The sequence below is a fragment of the Cyprinus carpio genome, chromosome B22 (genome assembly GCF_018340385.1).
Source record: "Cyprinus carpio isolate SPL01 chromosome B22, ASM1834038v1, whole genome shotgun sequence".
Taxonomy (NCBI): domain Eukaryota; kingdom Metazoa; phylum Chordata; class Actinopteri; order Cypriniformes; family Cyprinidae; genus Cyprinus; species Cyprinus carpio.
Window position 1 is genome coordinate 23,507,268 of NC_056618.1, and position 16,097 is coordinate 23,523,364.

Below are 16,097 nucleotides of genomic sequence, written 5' to 3' on the forward strand. Positions count from 1 at the left end.
ATGACTGCTTTTGTGGTTCAGGGAATATTAGCACAATTTTAAATGGCTTTTTAGCATAATATCCTTAATAGTTTGACATATAATAACAACAAATGAACATCATCTCCACTATGCTGACCCTCTTTAAAGTGGACAGAATGAGTGTGTTATTATCAGATATTCTTAGCAGATCTTGTGTCTGTCAGATCGCTCCTGTTACACCACTGATTATAATCATCACAGGATAATACAAACACTTCCGCTACGTCTGCACACAATTCTATATTCAAATCCCATTTCTCACACACCCATCCACACCATCTTGAACCCCTTGAGCTATTAAAAAGCAGAAAATTGGCTAGAATTACCCATCTCTCCAGCTCGTCAGCACACCCTACCATACCACGGTTGAAAAGAGGGCTACAGAGGTCACGTCTGGGCAGGTCTCGGGGGGCCGATGGGGTGAGTCTGCGGGGCACGTCTGAATGGTCCTCGGTCCAGTCCCTATAGCAACAGTCGGGTCTCAGACTGGGCCTCCTGACAGATGCACATAATTAATGTGATTATATAGATATGTCAACCCCGTCACCCTCCACTTCATTAAGCCAGACACGGCCTCCAGACGTGTCATCAGCCAGCCCGACGTGGGAAAAAATATCTGTCTGAGTTATTGGGTGATGAGACGTTATTGGGACAGCACTGGTCTGGTGGTGAGACGGAGAATATAGATACAAATGCACCAGGCGATTAATAATTATATATACCTACAATGCCTCAAATATCCCCCCAATAACAATATACATTAGTATGGAGGAAAATTACAACCTTAAATGGTTTATATAGGACATGTGCACACACACAACCAAGTTTTGTTCAGTTTTTTTTTTTTTAGATGTAACATAAAATAATTTGAAGAAGAAATAGCTTTCCGTAGGGCTGAAATAAGAGCACAAATATGAATTTTATTGTATATTTTGTCCATAAATCAGTCATATTCCTACATAGCAGCTAATAAACTAGTCAGACATTTGACCATCTGACCCTTTGAATGGTACGTTGTCTGTTCTGACTATGAAAGTCACATTTTATCAGCCATTAATCATGTCATCTTTCAGACACAACACTTGAGCAAAGCAAAGGAGGGATATGGGGTTTGATGTTAGCAGGAGAAATGTGCATTCGGTATTTATTTGTCATTCTGACATAGTCTGCCTTTTATTCATTAACATATACTGTATGAATACGTCAGTTCAGTTGTCTAGAAAATGGAATGTAAAAAAGAATGTTAAATTGTTTTGTATTCATAACATTTTGCAATTCGGTTAAAATATCATGCACAGATTTTTCCATTTTCCAAACAATTCACTAGTTTTTAAGAAATATTTTAGGTATTAACACTGCAAAAATAATAAGTAGTGATAGACATATGTATCAACTACGCTTATTAAACCAGCAATATTTGGCATTGTGTAATAATTTGGAATACACATATTCCATTTAAAAATATTTTTAATTATTTAGTTTAGTTATTGTTCAGTAAAATATTGAAATATATATTATATATAATATTTTTGAGTAACTAATGTCATTTTGTTTTACTATCAATAATGCAAATAAAATAATGGAAAAAGGTATCATGGAACAACACTAAAGCCTTTTTTTTTCATTTTTTAAATGATCAGTTTATTGTTTTGAATCAAATGAAAGCTGGTTGACATTAGAAAATGAATAAATAAATTGTTTCAGTGTTAAATTATTAGCTTGTCTTAAGCCTACCATCTTAAATGATATGAATCCTTGATGACTTCCTCTGATCCTATGATTAAAAACAGTAGTTCAATAACAGGCAAAAAAAAAAAAAAAATTATGATTATTCATGAAACATATGAGCAAAATTGATTAGGCCCGACATCAGCAATATAGCAAACACAGTATTTAAAATACACCATAACATTCCGTTAAAAAAATTCATCCAAGGCAAAAGTACAAAATGAACTAAAATTTCATTTTTGAACATCCGAGTCCAACTGTTTTAACAGGTTTTGCACTTGACGATTTTGTGCTGGTGGAACACTATTTCGGACCACATCCCTGAGTTACCAGGCCCTTACAATTGCATTTCAATGAAATGATCACCACAACTGGGGACACATGTGACGTGACTGAAAACTTCTGAGGTAAAAACAAAAAAACCCAAAAATGGTGTTTTGATGAGCTTATTGATGTTCTGATGAAAACCAAAACAGCTTATATGCATACAGTTAACTAGCATCTTCGCTTTGATTGTACCAAACAAAAGTTTCCACCAGGTACCGGCAAAACACAGCGGGTTTAGAGGAGTGTTTGTTCCGAAGAGCCAGCCTTCATCTTGCTGGCGCGTCAGATGTGTAATGATTGTTCGTGTTGATGTTGCGTTTTGTTGAAGAACTGGATTCAGCAGAAAGAGCTTTATTTCAGGGCACTGGTCAGTAATGCATCAGATACTGGTGGAAGTAGATGCCGAACAGGCTGCTAATGAGTTGACAGGCCGCGACCCACCACGTGAGAAAGGCGAAGATGCCCCTGAAGAAAATGGGCGTGAGGACCCCACGTAAGGCAGCGAACAGGTCGGTCAGGTGGGCTACGGTGGCCTGGATGTCCTCCTCCATGTCTTCTATATCCTCGTCGTCTTCAAGTCTGGGGGCGGGTGGAGGGGTGGTGGGAAGTATGGGAGCAGGGGTTACACCTGGAGTCTCTGCTCCAAGGCCCCATGAAAAGTCACCTGATGGGTACATTGTAATTTTTAAAAAATATATTATTATTGTTGTTATTTTATTCATATATATATATTATATATATATATATTATATATATATATAATATATATTTTTTTTTTTTTTTTTTTTTTTTTTTTTTTTTTTACTATTTTGTATTTTTTACTATATTTTTTAAACATTAAATAGCCTTTTAAAATTATTGCATAATAATAATAATATGATATATATTAAGTAATTTTATAAAATAAATTAAGATTCATTAATTTTAATAATGTGTCATTTTAATCATCATTTTAACTAAATATTAAAATATAAAATAAATATAAAAGTAAATATATGAAAACACATTATAAAATAATATCATCAATAATTAAAATAATAATGTTTACTAAAAAATAAATGTTTTGTAGTACATGTATAGAAATAAATAATCGTATTAGAATTTACACAAAATTATTTAACAGTCACCTGATGGGTAAATTGTAATTTGTTTAGTTTTTTGGGACTTTTTGTATTTCTTTCCCACTTTTTTTGTATTTGAATACATTTTTTTAAACTTTTTTTTTGTGATTATTTTAAAACATTAAATAATCTTTTAAAACCAAGTATAATAATAATTATAATAATAACAATAATAATAAAACAAGGAATTATATAAATTAAAATAAAGATTCATTAATTTTAATCAATCATTTTATTTATTAATTATTCATTTTAACTTAATGTTAAAAAAAATGTAGAAAAAATATCAAAATATAAAACATAAAAGTAAATATATAAAACACATTCGGAAATATCATCAATAAATTAAAACAATAATTAAAAAAAGAATAATATTTTGTAGTAAATATACAGAAATAAATAATTTTATTACAATTTTGATGTCACATTTATATATAAGCTGTTATTTAATAGTCAGTAAAAGTGTAGAGACCCACCTAAAGATTTGAGTGCCAAAGTTGAGAAAAGCACAAGCAGAATGGGTACAAGATACTGAAGGGTGACCACAGTCAAGTAGCAGAAAACTCGTGTCACCTGCAAAAAGGAGTTTAAAAACATTACATCATGGTATGTTACATTATTGAAGTGAATTTGTTTTAAACAGTAACACTCTTTGTGTCGCATTTCAGCCTCACCTTCCTTGTATGTCAATGGCAGCGATACGCCCCGCCTCTTTCTTCATTTGCTCCACCCACTTCTGTGCCAGATTGAGATAGGCCTGCAGGTGATAGCGGGTGAGCAGTAGCCGCAAAACACACAGCACCACAATCGTCCAAAGACGCACCGAGTTAAAAGCAGAACTAGACAGTCTGGAAAAAGAGAAAGAAATTATAAACAAATATTAAAATTTAAAATAAATAAATATATATACACACACAATCTAAACTAAATAATATAATTATTCACTTTAATATTAAAATTTAAATGTTATATATATATACTGTATATATGTATGTGTGTGTGTGTGTGTGTTTGTGTGTATATAAACCAAAAAGCATTCAAATATGCAGATAAATTTACTTACAAATCAACTTACAAGGTAACTGAGGTCTTTCCCATGGGGGCGTTCCCTAGGAAGTCTCTAGCAATGGGTTTAACCCACATTACAAGAATAACCAGTGGAGACAGAAAACTCATGTGCAAAAGGATCCTAAAAGGCAAAACCACACTCAGTATAAATGCAATATTGTCTTTTCAGTTCATGTTTAATTCTTATGCAATACAATCTTGAGTGTCCTACTGAATGATTGGACGATCCGCGTTCATCTGAACAGCATCTAGGTGAGTTTGGGCCAATCGCAGACCAGGAAATGCAAGGAGAGCTCCGATAAAGGCACAAATGACAGCCAGCCCCAACTTGACTGATAGTTTGGTGAAGGGAACGCTGTTAAAAAGTTAAAGTATTGTGGGTGTTCTGATGGCAAAAAGAATATATTGCTTGTCTAATGTTATCTAACCATTGATGTATTACTTACGACCACTCGTAGCCTTGCTGTTTGGCAAAGACCTCGAAATTGTCAAAAAGACTGGTAAATCCTGCAAAAAAAAAAAAAAAATGGGTAAGGAACAACTTTACATTTGTTAAGCATTTCAAGGTATTAAACATCATAGCACAGTAGTAAAAGTGTCCTTTCGCTTTAAGAATGCAGGTCAGATAACCACATGCCGGGCTCAAGGCCAAACTCCAGGTAGTCTTCTCTCACTACAAGGACCAGCATCGCAATAAGAAGAGATAAGAAGCCAAAAGCCAGACACACAGAGCGCTCGCCACCCTCCTCAGAGCGAAAGTAGTGGCTCATAAGAAGATACAGCGTCCTCCTGAGAACTTAAGTCAAGGACAACAAGACAAGAACTTACTTGTTTATAAATACAAAGTTACAATTCTCTCACTTTTCATTTTTAGGATGAGGTAAGTCACATCTGAATTTCTCAGGTAGCATCAGGTCTGTTAAGCCAAATGATTGCAATGCTGAAGGATACAAGCAGAAGAAAACAGTCAGCACACACCAGATGGAAGCAATATTGACTTCCTTGCTGGCATCCACTAGACTGTAGTAGCCTTCAGTGAAGAGGTAGATCCCTGTGGCATAGACGGCGAAGTCAATCAGCCACTGGTACTCCACAAAGAACCGCAAAACTGTGAGGAGCAGTAGAAATAAGGTCAACCGATAAGACCAAACTTATTTACAGCTGTTTTTTGGTGCAAGATCCCAGATGAAGACTTACCAAGCGCGTCCAAGACATTGACAGGAGCACTCTCCAGGCGAAGATCAATGTCTTTTGGGACTGTGAGTGGCTTGGATTCTCCATGTCCATTTTGTCTCCTGGAAGCAACAAGAGGTCAAGCATAAGTTGCTGAATTCCTCAACAGAAAGGCAACAGTTGCACTGAATCGAGCTCACACCTGTCTCGCCTGCTGGTTTTAGGAATCTGTTTCCCTGCAAGGGCGCACAACTCGCCTTCAGACGGATGTTTGAACCTGAAAAGGCTGAGAAAACCAATTATAGGGTATTAGAAAGACCAATTGTTTAGTACGTTTGCACAGACTATCATAAAGTAGTGCGTGCTTACCTGCCGTTACATAAGAGCCAGCGTGCAAAGGAGAGATGTGGGGCCATTCTCTGCATTATGCTGACCGCCAGCAAGCTCACCACCAACTGAACTCCCATTAGAGCCTTAAAATAGACAAACGTATACACAGCAGGTCTATTAACACAGAAAATAATTACGACTTATACCTTTAGAGTTTAAAAACAAACAAAATTAGCTTTCACAATGAATGTTCAGGAGAGATTTAAAGTTAAAACCTGTGCTTATTTTTTGTTAAAGCACTGATATTAGTTATTAATTTAAACTATAAACAGTCTAAACTATAAAAATATCTAAAACACAATTGCAATGCTGATACAAATACTTTGCTAAAGTACACACACAGGATTTTTTTTCCCCAGTTAACGCATTTGTCGGCTTAATTGCACATGAGAGGAGTTGACAATTAAATTTAAGCTTGCACTGACAAGTTTAGTAAGTGATCCATGACATTAGTCTAGCTTTAACATCTATAACGTTCAAGTTTAACAAACTAAAATACGAGTCAAAGTGACGTTTTGTGTTAATAAACAGCATGTCACGGGAGCTTAACTTGTTTTGAACCCGGAAAATGCCTTTAGTGTTTGAGCAGTACTTCACAACCAAAGCTGCTTGATTGTAGGCCTGTGCCAGTCACTCGAGATGAGCTCTGGAGGCATGCTGTCAAAATGAGCAGGTGGTCCAATCGCAAACCCCAAAGCTAACATGCTACAGCTAACCGCCTATAAAAGCTACAAAAAACTACCAAAAACACACAAAAGCACAAAATCAAATCAAACACAAACCCACACAAACACAAAAAAGTACGAAAAATCACTCTGGATGCAAAATACTACAAACTTAGTTAGTCCAGCACGAACTGCTCTGCAAGCTGTCATTAATGCTAACATGATATCAACTTAGAAGCTACAAACAACACTCGGTCAGTTCGTGCGGTCGTGTTAAAGTGTTAAATCGATATAACGGCAAAATAAGTAACTAAACATACTAACCATCTTCGTTTGGTGAATTTAATGAATGAGTTTATGTCCCATGCAGCAGCTCTCGTGGGGACACTTGAGTGAGTGAACAGCTGAAGGAGTGTTGTGATGACGTGCACTACGAGCTGAGATTCTATTGGTCGAACGGGCAACGCATCGACGGTTTGATTGGTCCTCGTGGCGACACTGTGAATGAACTGTGAAGTTTTTCTCCAAGGACAGAAATAAAACTCTGGGGGGGGGGGGGGGGGGGGGGGGGGGGGGCAAGATGTGCAACGACAAATGGAGAAGTGCTGTGGCGATGCAAACTCAGGCTTTTCTGAACGGTTTGTAGTAGGGCTATGCAATAGTTATCAGGTGTAATACTTTACAATGTGGATGGTTATTCAGTGATGACAGAGTCTAAATTAATTCTTAATTAATTTTGTAGGCATTAATTCTTTCTTTAGACGTTCATGTATTTTGTGGAATTAGAAGGTTTCCTTCAAATGGGAAAGGTTCTTTTCAAGCCAAACTTTAGTTTGGTAAATTCATAAACATCCAGTCTATTATTGCCAACACTGGTGACCTTTAATGGTGATTTTAACAGCAATATTTATGGGTTGGTGATTGTGCCATGGGCCCTAGTTGATTTTATGTTTACTACAGCTCTGATGATGTTTGATGTGAACAACTGGTAAGCCAACACTTGTGGGACTGAATCCTGCTCTCAGCTGTTTTTGATCCTTCAAATATTTTTTTTCTTCTCCTTCTCAAAATGTTACTTACTGCTGCCAGATTGCTAAATCCTATTGATCATAACATGCTGTGTTTACATGTATTTTAAGGACCCTGTTGAGTTGCTAATATATGTTTTTTTGTAGATAAAGTTCTTAATGTTACATTACAGCCTCTTCAGTACTGCTTTCCAAAAAGCAGTGTGAGCCTAAGCAGATCATTGGCACAAGTGGTCTCTTGTCTGCTAGGTCAGAGGTGCCCAAACAAGGGCCAAAAGTGTTGTATTATATCATAATATATTCAAATTTATTATTATAATAATAAAAAATCTAATTCACTTCTAGGTTATTCTCTAAATTCCAATGCAAAAACACCAGAAAAAGTGTTAGAACACAAAGATGAATTAGAAATGAAGATACACTCCAGTGGCATGTTTTATTGCATGATATGGCATGGCGGGCCAAATCGACATCATCATGGGCCAACTTTTGCCCGCAGGCCCTGGTTTGGGCATCTCTGTACTAGGTGTATGATGCTTTTAGGATCAGCATATAATTGTCTAGGAAACATCCATTAAAAAGGAAAATAATGCACCCAAGCATGTTTTTTCTTAAAGAACAATGAAGTTCTTTGTGAAATTTAAAATGTTTCTGCTATGATACTTTTAAACTTAAACATTCCAATTAGAACCAAAAGGAAAGGTGAAAACCTGTCTACTTCCTTTTTCCCACCTTGGAAACCCATCTATGTGGTGCTTAAAAAACCCAGAAACTCATTTGGGGTGTGTTCCCCAAAAGCATTGTTAGCTGTTTGCAAGTTCCATTTAACTCTGTTGGTAATGACCATATAGTTGCTTTTGGGGAACACACAGCACCCCTGAAGAAGCTATAATACAACATCAGAACATTCCAAAGAGCCATATAACAGCACAAAAAAACTCTACAGGTAAAATTCTTCTTGATAAGATTGTTTATTGTTAAGTATAAGATTTATTTGTAAGAGTGCACATTACAGTAGTTTACATTTTGAATTTAAATCTTTTACAAAAAAGAATATCCATTAAAAAGTAGCCTTTTCTCTGTGAAACAAATGCATTTGCTAAGAAATTGGCCAGTGTCTTTGTTGGCAAAAAAAAAAAAAGCTTATCAAACAAACAAAATCAGATATAGTCATTTGTTTAACTGGAAACAAATGGGATGTCATTAAACTTTGATTAACACGTTTCAATGTTTATTTATATTTTAATGAACTAATGATTTGTTGATGAAATATTAAAAACGCATTTCTGTTCTTACCAACACTTTTAAAATGCATTTTCATATTTAAAAAAAGTGCAATCACTAAACGCTTTTAAATGAAGGATCCAACCAGTTGAACTGTTTTCAGCTAAGCGCCCCTGTGCAGGGCTGCAGACACACATGGCTTTCACGCGACTTGCATGATGATTGGTCACGCATTGAGAGAACTGAGATAAGCGCTTGAACTTGACCTTCTGAACTGCGTAGCTAAAAGACATGAGTATGCCCCTTGCACTCTTCTTATATGTGCCAATCACTCGTTAAGACTGATGTTCAATGCTCATTTCCATAAAGTCCAGTCCGGCTCCAATTAAAGGACTGTGGCATTCCCAGGCGAGTCTTTTCCCACGAAACAGCCACTGTGGAAACATCTCTCCACAACGACAACAACTGGGTATGTATACTCGTGTAAACTCTTCTGAACTTGTGTTGAGTTGGAAGTGTGTTTGTAATTTACCTTACTGAGATTCGTTAAATGTTGTCTTGCTTTAATTGAGACAATACTACAAAAATCCTGAAAAAACATGCAAAAAAAAAAAAAAGGCTAATATATTAAGTTAAAGGCTATTTTTCTTTCATTCCGATGTTATTTTAGATGACACGTTTATTGTGTTTATGAAGTTATATTTTGCCTTCATTTTCTTTTTAGAATCTGTTTATTTCCATTATTACGTAAGAAATATTACGAGTGTGCTATTGTGATGAATGTGTCGCATAGTTTTTGCTTGAAATTTTCTTCATTGCTCTGCTTTTAAAAAGAAACTTCCATCCTGACATAAACTTTGTGTGCATATCCAGTATTTCTGCAACATTTTCCTAGACTTTGGGTAGCCTATCTAAACTGTATTCGTCATAGAAGTTTGACAGTGATCGCAGGCAATTGGTATTTGTTAGGGAAAGGAAATCATTCACCCCAGATTTGGTGTTTGACCTGTGACCTGGGGTCAAACAGAAACGTGTAGAATTTGAGCAAAGGGTCAAGTGCAACCTGTAAGGCATGCCTACACAGAAACTGTGCCATCGACAAAGCTCTTATGTTTTGTAAAATTGGGTAGATATATTTTCATTGGTTGTTAAATGAGAGATTTTGCAAGTATTTTACCATTATTGAATTGTTGAGTTATTGAAAGATTTTCAAAATTCAGCAAAACCTTAATGTTTCAAAACCATTTCGTTCCCACTACAATAAAATAAAAAATATAGACTAATTAAGAAGTGCTGGTATTGATTATTGTTTGTAGAATCTGAGCCTCATTTTACGATGTTACTGTGACCCTTAAGTTGTAATATTTTATTTTGTACGAAGCATATCATCAATTTTGATGGTTATTTTGATATAGGTTTTTAACCTCAATTTGAATGTTGCGATATGTTGTCCACAACACTTCAGCTGTGTGTGTTCACACATTTTTAGAGCTAATATAGCACACACTCTTTTTTTTTTTTGTTTTCACAGCGATGCCATAGAAGAAGAAGAATCAGTTCCCCAAACCCAAAATTAACAAAAATAAAAAGAAACAAAAAACAAAAAAATAATAACAACACAAGAACGCTTTTCCACTGTAAATGAACCTTGTGTGGAATGAAAAGGTTCTATGGATGGTAAAGGTTCTTTGTGGAACCATTGATTGCAATAAAAAACCTTTATTTTTAAGAGTGTATAGGCTATTTTAATAATATCACGGTCAACTAAATTTCCGTTTTACTCAGGTGAAATGTATTTTGAGTAGGCTATTAGCTTAAATGAGTATTATTTTTGCTCTATTACATTCATTTTATATATTGTACTGTACCTTCGATTACGGTATATAGTTGTCATAACGTCAAAATTAATATATATATATATATATATATATATATATATATATATATTATATATATATATATATATAATATATATATATAATATATATATATATATAAAGGTGCATTTTAGAAGAATCTTAAAATTTTCCATTTATTTATTTACTTTAGTGTTTTATCAAAAAATGGCAATGCGCTTGGTTCACTTGTTTTAGTCTTCTATCTGTTAAAATAGGCTATCTTTATCTTAATATTTAAAGTCATTCAAACATTTTTAACAGTCTTTCGGGTTTAATAATCTGATATTAACTTGTATCTTATTTTCCTTCATTATTATTGCAAAATGTGATCCCACAGCACGATATTAGCTATTTACATTCATTTAAATATTAGCCTGAAGGATTACAAGATAGCATCATTTATACGCGATGATCTGTCTTGTCTTGTTTCTGACGTTAATTTAGTCATTTGTGTATAGGCGCCAGAATTTTGTTTGTAAACGGCTATAAAATAAAAAGTGAGAGCTAAATTCATCTAAATGATGAGGTTGTACAGTTTGGCGCTTTGCCAGTAGGCTTAATCGTTATTTGAAACAGGCTACAAATTCATAGCAGCTAAGAAATCCTTCAACGAAAACGGTGAAGTTGTGCTACAGTTCCTTAATTCTTTTTTAAATTGTAAATTGTAATGGCACTATTTGTATTTAAGTGTTGGCTATGCATGGATGCAGTCTTAAATTTATTACAGAAATCTGCTTTAGTCTATTTGGTTTAAATCTTCTTTTCAGCTCATTACCTTTGTTTTAAATTATTTAAAATATATATAATATAATATGGGTATTATGAGACGGTTATGCTTTACACAAATTGTCTCGTGACATGTAAACATGCATTATTGATGGGCCTGCAACGGAAAGCTCCGTCTTTTGATGATAATCATCTTATGTCCATGTTGCAGTGTCCTACCGATGGGTGTCGCTGTTTTCTAGTTGTTTCAGTGACGACGTGTTAATAACAGGCCGAGATGGCATGAAAAGAAATTTGAATGGATCCACAGTTTTTCTTTCCTCTGGCATGGAGATTAAATCAACTCAAAATAACAGCGTTGCTTTGTTTTGTGTAAAGAGTTTACTTTTCTTTTTTTCATTTCATTGTTTCTCTTTGAGTGGTGTCATTTTTTAAATTTGACTATATTTATAAAAAATGTGCCTATATTTATCCAAACTATAAAAATATTTATTCATGCCACTGATTCTATGTTGTAATAAATTCTAAGCATTTTAATAAAAGTATGGATACAGAAGCCATACAGGCCATAGTAAAATGTTATTCTTTCCATTTTTGCTTATGTTGAATTCATAAAAGATTAGATGTTTTGATTCTGTCATAAACACAGGTTTAACCCAGACTGAGTGATATTATTCAATGACTTCACATGTCGACTTTTTAAAAATAGCCCACTAATTTCCAGTTAGTTTAGATAGCTGTTAGCTACTGTCAACTAACAGACGAACTTAAAAATGCTTAAAACAGTACACTAAAGTTCTCGTGGTATATTTGAAGTGCTAAAGATATAGGCCTAGGTGTTTTGTCGAATTCTGATCCAGATCCTGACAAGGCGCGCTAGCATATGCACCTGCAAGCTCTTTGATGGTTTTAACAATTAGCCTATAGATGTGCAATTGAATCTTGTTACGTGTAAGCTTCGTATACGCCTCTACCTAAAATCTGATTAGCCTATATGGATAAGTTGCGTTTATTTCTTTGCGTATTCGCGGATAGAACGAAACCGACGAGCTTTCTTTTTAGTCTTCCCATATGCCAATTCAAAACAGCGAGCGAATTAAGATGGGCGTAACTCTAAATGGATCATGCACGCGGACTTTGGAACAATAATTCATCAATTCACGATGAGACGCCGTTTAAGCGCGAGCTGCTTGAGTTTCTGCACACGTCCACGCACGGGGACCAGCGACAGACTCGATCACAGTAGTCCTCGGAGTAGTAGTAGCACTGGATACTTGGCAGGAATCTCGAGAACATGTTGTGCACTTGAGCGTCAGATCACTCAAGCCAGAAGCCAATGGCTGTCTGCAACTAATTGACATCAGTGCTTTTCGTGACGTAGATGCGAGTTATTCTCGGGAATAGTTCATGGTTTTAACAAATGCATTGCTGCAAAGACCTCCGCCTTTACCAGTTTTTGACATTTGCTTGTGGATTAGATTCTATGGTGTTATGGATCACCTCAAGTTTGGTAAGTGAATACTTATTTGTACTGACATATTAATAGTGACCAGGGGATACAGACTTTTGTTTGCGCATTGAAAAAATTTACTGGCCTATAATTTCAACGCAAAATAATGTAAACATTCTACAGTAAAGCCTGTTACTATAAGTTATTTAGCCTAGATATATAGGCCTACCGTGAAAAATGCATACTTAAATATAAAACATTAAAGTTTTGTTTGTTGTTGTTTGGTTAATGCTTATTGCATCTTTACTGTCAAGTGTGCACATGTTACTCTGATTGTTTAGCTAATAATGTGCTCTGTTTGTGTAATTACATTTCCTAAATATGAACGATCTAACCTCCTTACACATTTAAAAACAAACAGTTATTAAAAAACAAACATAAATAATAACTTATACTCAAATACCCATTTATAGTCTATTACCGTTATATAATTTAACAAGGTTGAAACTTTAAAATATAGGCTACAGTTAACAAAATGTCAGCCAAAATGTTTCCCTGTGAGTTAAGGCAGTTACAAATGCCAGTAAATTGAACAAACAATCCACCGTGTGGTTTTGCTGAAATAGCTAAAACAAGTTTGTGGTCTAAATAAATGTGTGCAGATTTCACATTTAACAGAGTCTAATTCTCACGCGCTTTTTTTTTAAGGGAAGAAAGTTTCCATTTGTCAGAGTTAATGTGGCGTATTTTAACTAAATCATCTTTTGAGCGTTGTATGAAGTGATCATTAGGCGAGCCCAGGGAGCAAACAGTTGTGCGATTGTTAGAGGAGCCTGGGAAAATGTTCCGGGGTCCGGGAGGTGGTGTGTATTGACGCCAGACCCTCTTGTTAAGGGGACTCCTGTGCTCCCAGACGTTATTGTCATGATAATGAGCAGCCCGCACGTTGTTGAACTTGATGTTGACTTCTTTCTTTAGGGCTGAATTTTTTTTCGGTCACTTGTTTGTGGGAAAATCTTCTCCGGAGCTACAGTGTGAAATTAATTAATCAGGCCTTTGGAGCGGCCAACAATAGAGACCAAGAGGATCCCTGGAACCCCACAAAAGGCCCCAAACGTTTTTTTCTTCTTTTTTTTTCTAAACTGTATTCTACCCAGCCACAACAGCCTGAAAGATACTAGTTATATTTTAAGAGTTATTTCCTACACGTTATTTCTAGGCCTATTATTATTATTATTATTAATATTATATATTTATACTTTTAAAAAGTATAGCTTGCCTGCAAAAATGTGCTGCTTGGTCAGGCTTTTGGATCTTAAATGAGGCTGTAGTGTGTATTTCTCTCTCTGTGTATGTGTGTGTGTGTGTGTGTTTTTTTATAAGAGAGAGAGAGAAAAACAGAGAGAGAGAGAGAGAGAGAGAGAGAACAGCACGTGGTTGTACTTTTTACAGACTGCTTTGTAAACTGCATAGTGTAGTGTATATGCTCTAGGCTATAGCACGACATTTTACTTTATTTTTTCAGTGTGGTTATGTCGTTATATCAATTAAATAGCCTTATACTCTTGTTGTATTTTAATTTTTACAGGTACAGTAGTTCATTAATAATAAATAAATAAAAACAATCTAAGAAAATGTAAACAAAAGAACTTAAACATTGGTTGTTTGTTGATTCTCGTTGTAACTTATGTTTCTCCAGGCACTCAGAGATGAGGGGTCATCATTGTCCACTAAGAGGTAAGGATTAAAACGATCTGATAAACCGTGTTTTAAAATGAATTATGAATGTTTAAAATGTGGTACGTTTTAGTTTTGTGAGTAAATAGAATTAAATGTAATTGAAACTTTGTTTGTATTAGTGTTTATCGGTAACACTTTATACTTAATGTAAAATGAATTTTAAAATATAAAAATAAACAAATGTGTAAAAAACCACGTTTTTAGCAAATATACTCTTTAAAGATATAAATATTACCGTTTATACTGTAGAGGACCGATTTTTGATCTTTGAAGATACCAACAGCAATTCGCCCATGTATATAAATGATTTAAAGTGTGTAAAACGATTTCGATTTTGTGTCTTTAAGTATTTTTTGAACGAAATGTTTCAGTTTTTATATATATTTTTAGATGATCTTGATGTTGACAAGATAGCTAAAATTTTAAAGTAACAATTTTCATTAATCTACTGTTACTAGTCTAACTATTAATAAAGTCCTGTAATGGAGCGAATATTAGCTTTTTTGGTATTAAAATGCATAAATAGATAAATAAATAAAAAAGTATCAACTGTGGGGAGAAAAGTGGTAGTCTATATGTCAAACTAATACTTCAACAAGGTGACTGTGAAAGACAAGCAACTCCAGCGGTCTTTTCTGTAATCTGAACTTCAGCACCAAGGACAGATCCCTTCTACCTGTTGGCTCGAGACTGAGCTTTTGTGCGTCTCGAACTGCAAATCATATTACAAAATGCACCTCTTAGTAGTGTAATTCTCATCATTGTACATTAGGCCTATATATTATTTATTGCTATTACAACGCTTTAAGTTACTGGAATTAGTATTGCTTAAATATGCTATATAAAAGAACAGACGATTATTTGTAGAAAAGGTACGATGTATTGCTGAAAACTGCGTTGTTTGCATTATACAGGCCTGTATTCAGGGGTTACAGTCTATTTTGGAGCATGGTGGGAAGCGCATATTTGAAACAGGACATGACGCAAAGAGCGGGAGTGTCTAAATCATGTGGAGGTGTGTGTACTGTGTGTGTGTGTGTGTGTGTGTGTGTCAGAGGGCGGGGGTTGAGAGAAGGGGCGAGCAAGACAGAGAGACTCTCACAGTGGTATTTGCATGAGTGTATCTTGTAGTTGTTAAAAATGTAGCTTGTTTAATGTTAGAATAATGTCTTACAAACAACTAACAATATTTGCTATATTTTGTAATAAGGCCTGTTGGTTGCAAAAATAATAGGCAAGCTTTATTTAAATAAAACTGGACACTGAGGTCTTTACACTACATCCCGTGTGTTTAAATACAATTATTAGAATTAAACATTTTAAAGAAAACGGGTATTTATAGAGTTTGATTGTGTAGTGTGAGTGGAAGCTCTTCGTTTGTTACATCGTAACTGCACAAATGCAACGACCTAAAATAAAACTGAAAAACATTTTAGCCTAAAATCATTAATAAAGCTATATACTTTTTCGCCTCGAGGGAAATAAAATGTTTGTCCATGAACTGACGATGTTTGAGAATCATCTTGGGGAAAAAAAAA

At 34.9% G+C, this 16,097-nt stretch overlaps 1 protein-coding gene across 1 annotated transcript; it reads right to left on the reverse strand.

Annotated features, from left to right (window-relative positions):
• Positions 1-1,634: 1,634 nt before the first annotated feature.
• On the reverse strand, positions 1,635-6,950 carry LOC109047823 (transmembrane protein 161A-like). The gene is given in 12 exon segments (XM_042749206.1): positions 1,635-2,740; positions 3,674-3,770; positions 3,847-4,045; positions 4,273-4,386; positions 4,477-4,620; positions 4,712-4,772; positions 4,903-5,054; positions 5,217-5,373; positions 5,463-5,560; positions 5,641-5,724; positions 5,808-5,911; positions 6,818-6,950. Coding segments are annotated over 12 exon segments (1,509 nt in total). The 5' UTR covers positions 6,821-6,950; the 3' UTR covers positions 1,635-2,444.
• Between the last annotated feature and the right edge of the window lie 9,147 nt (positions 6,951-16,097).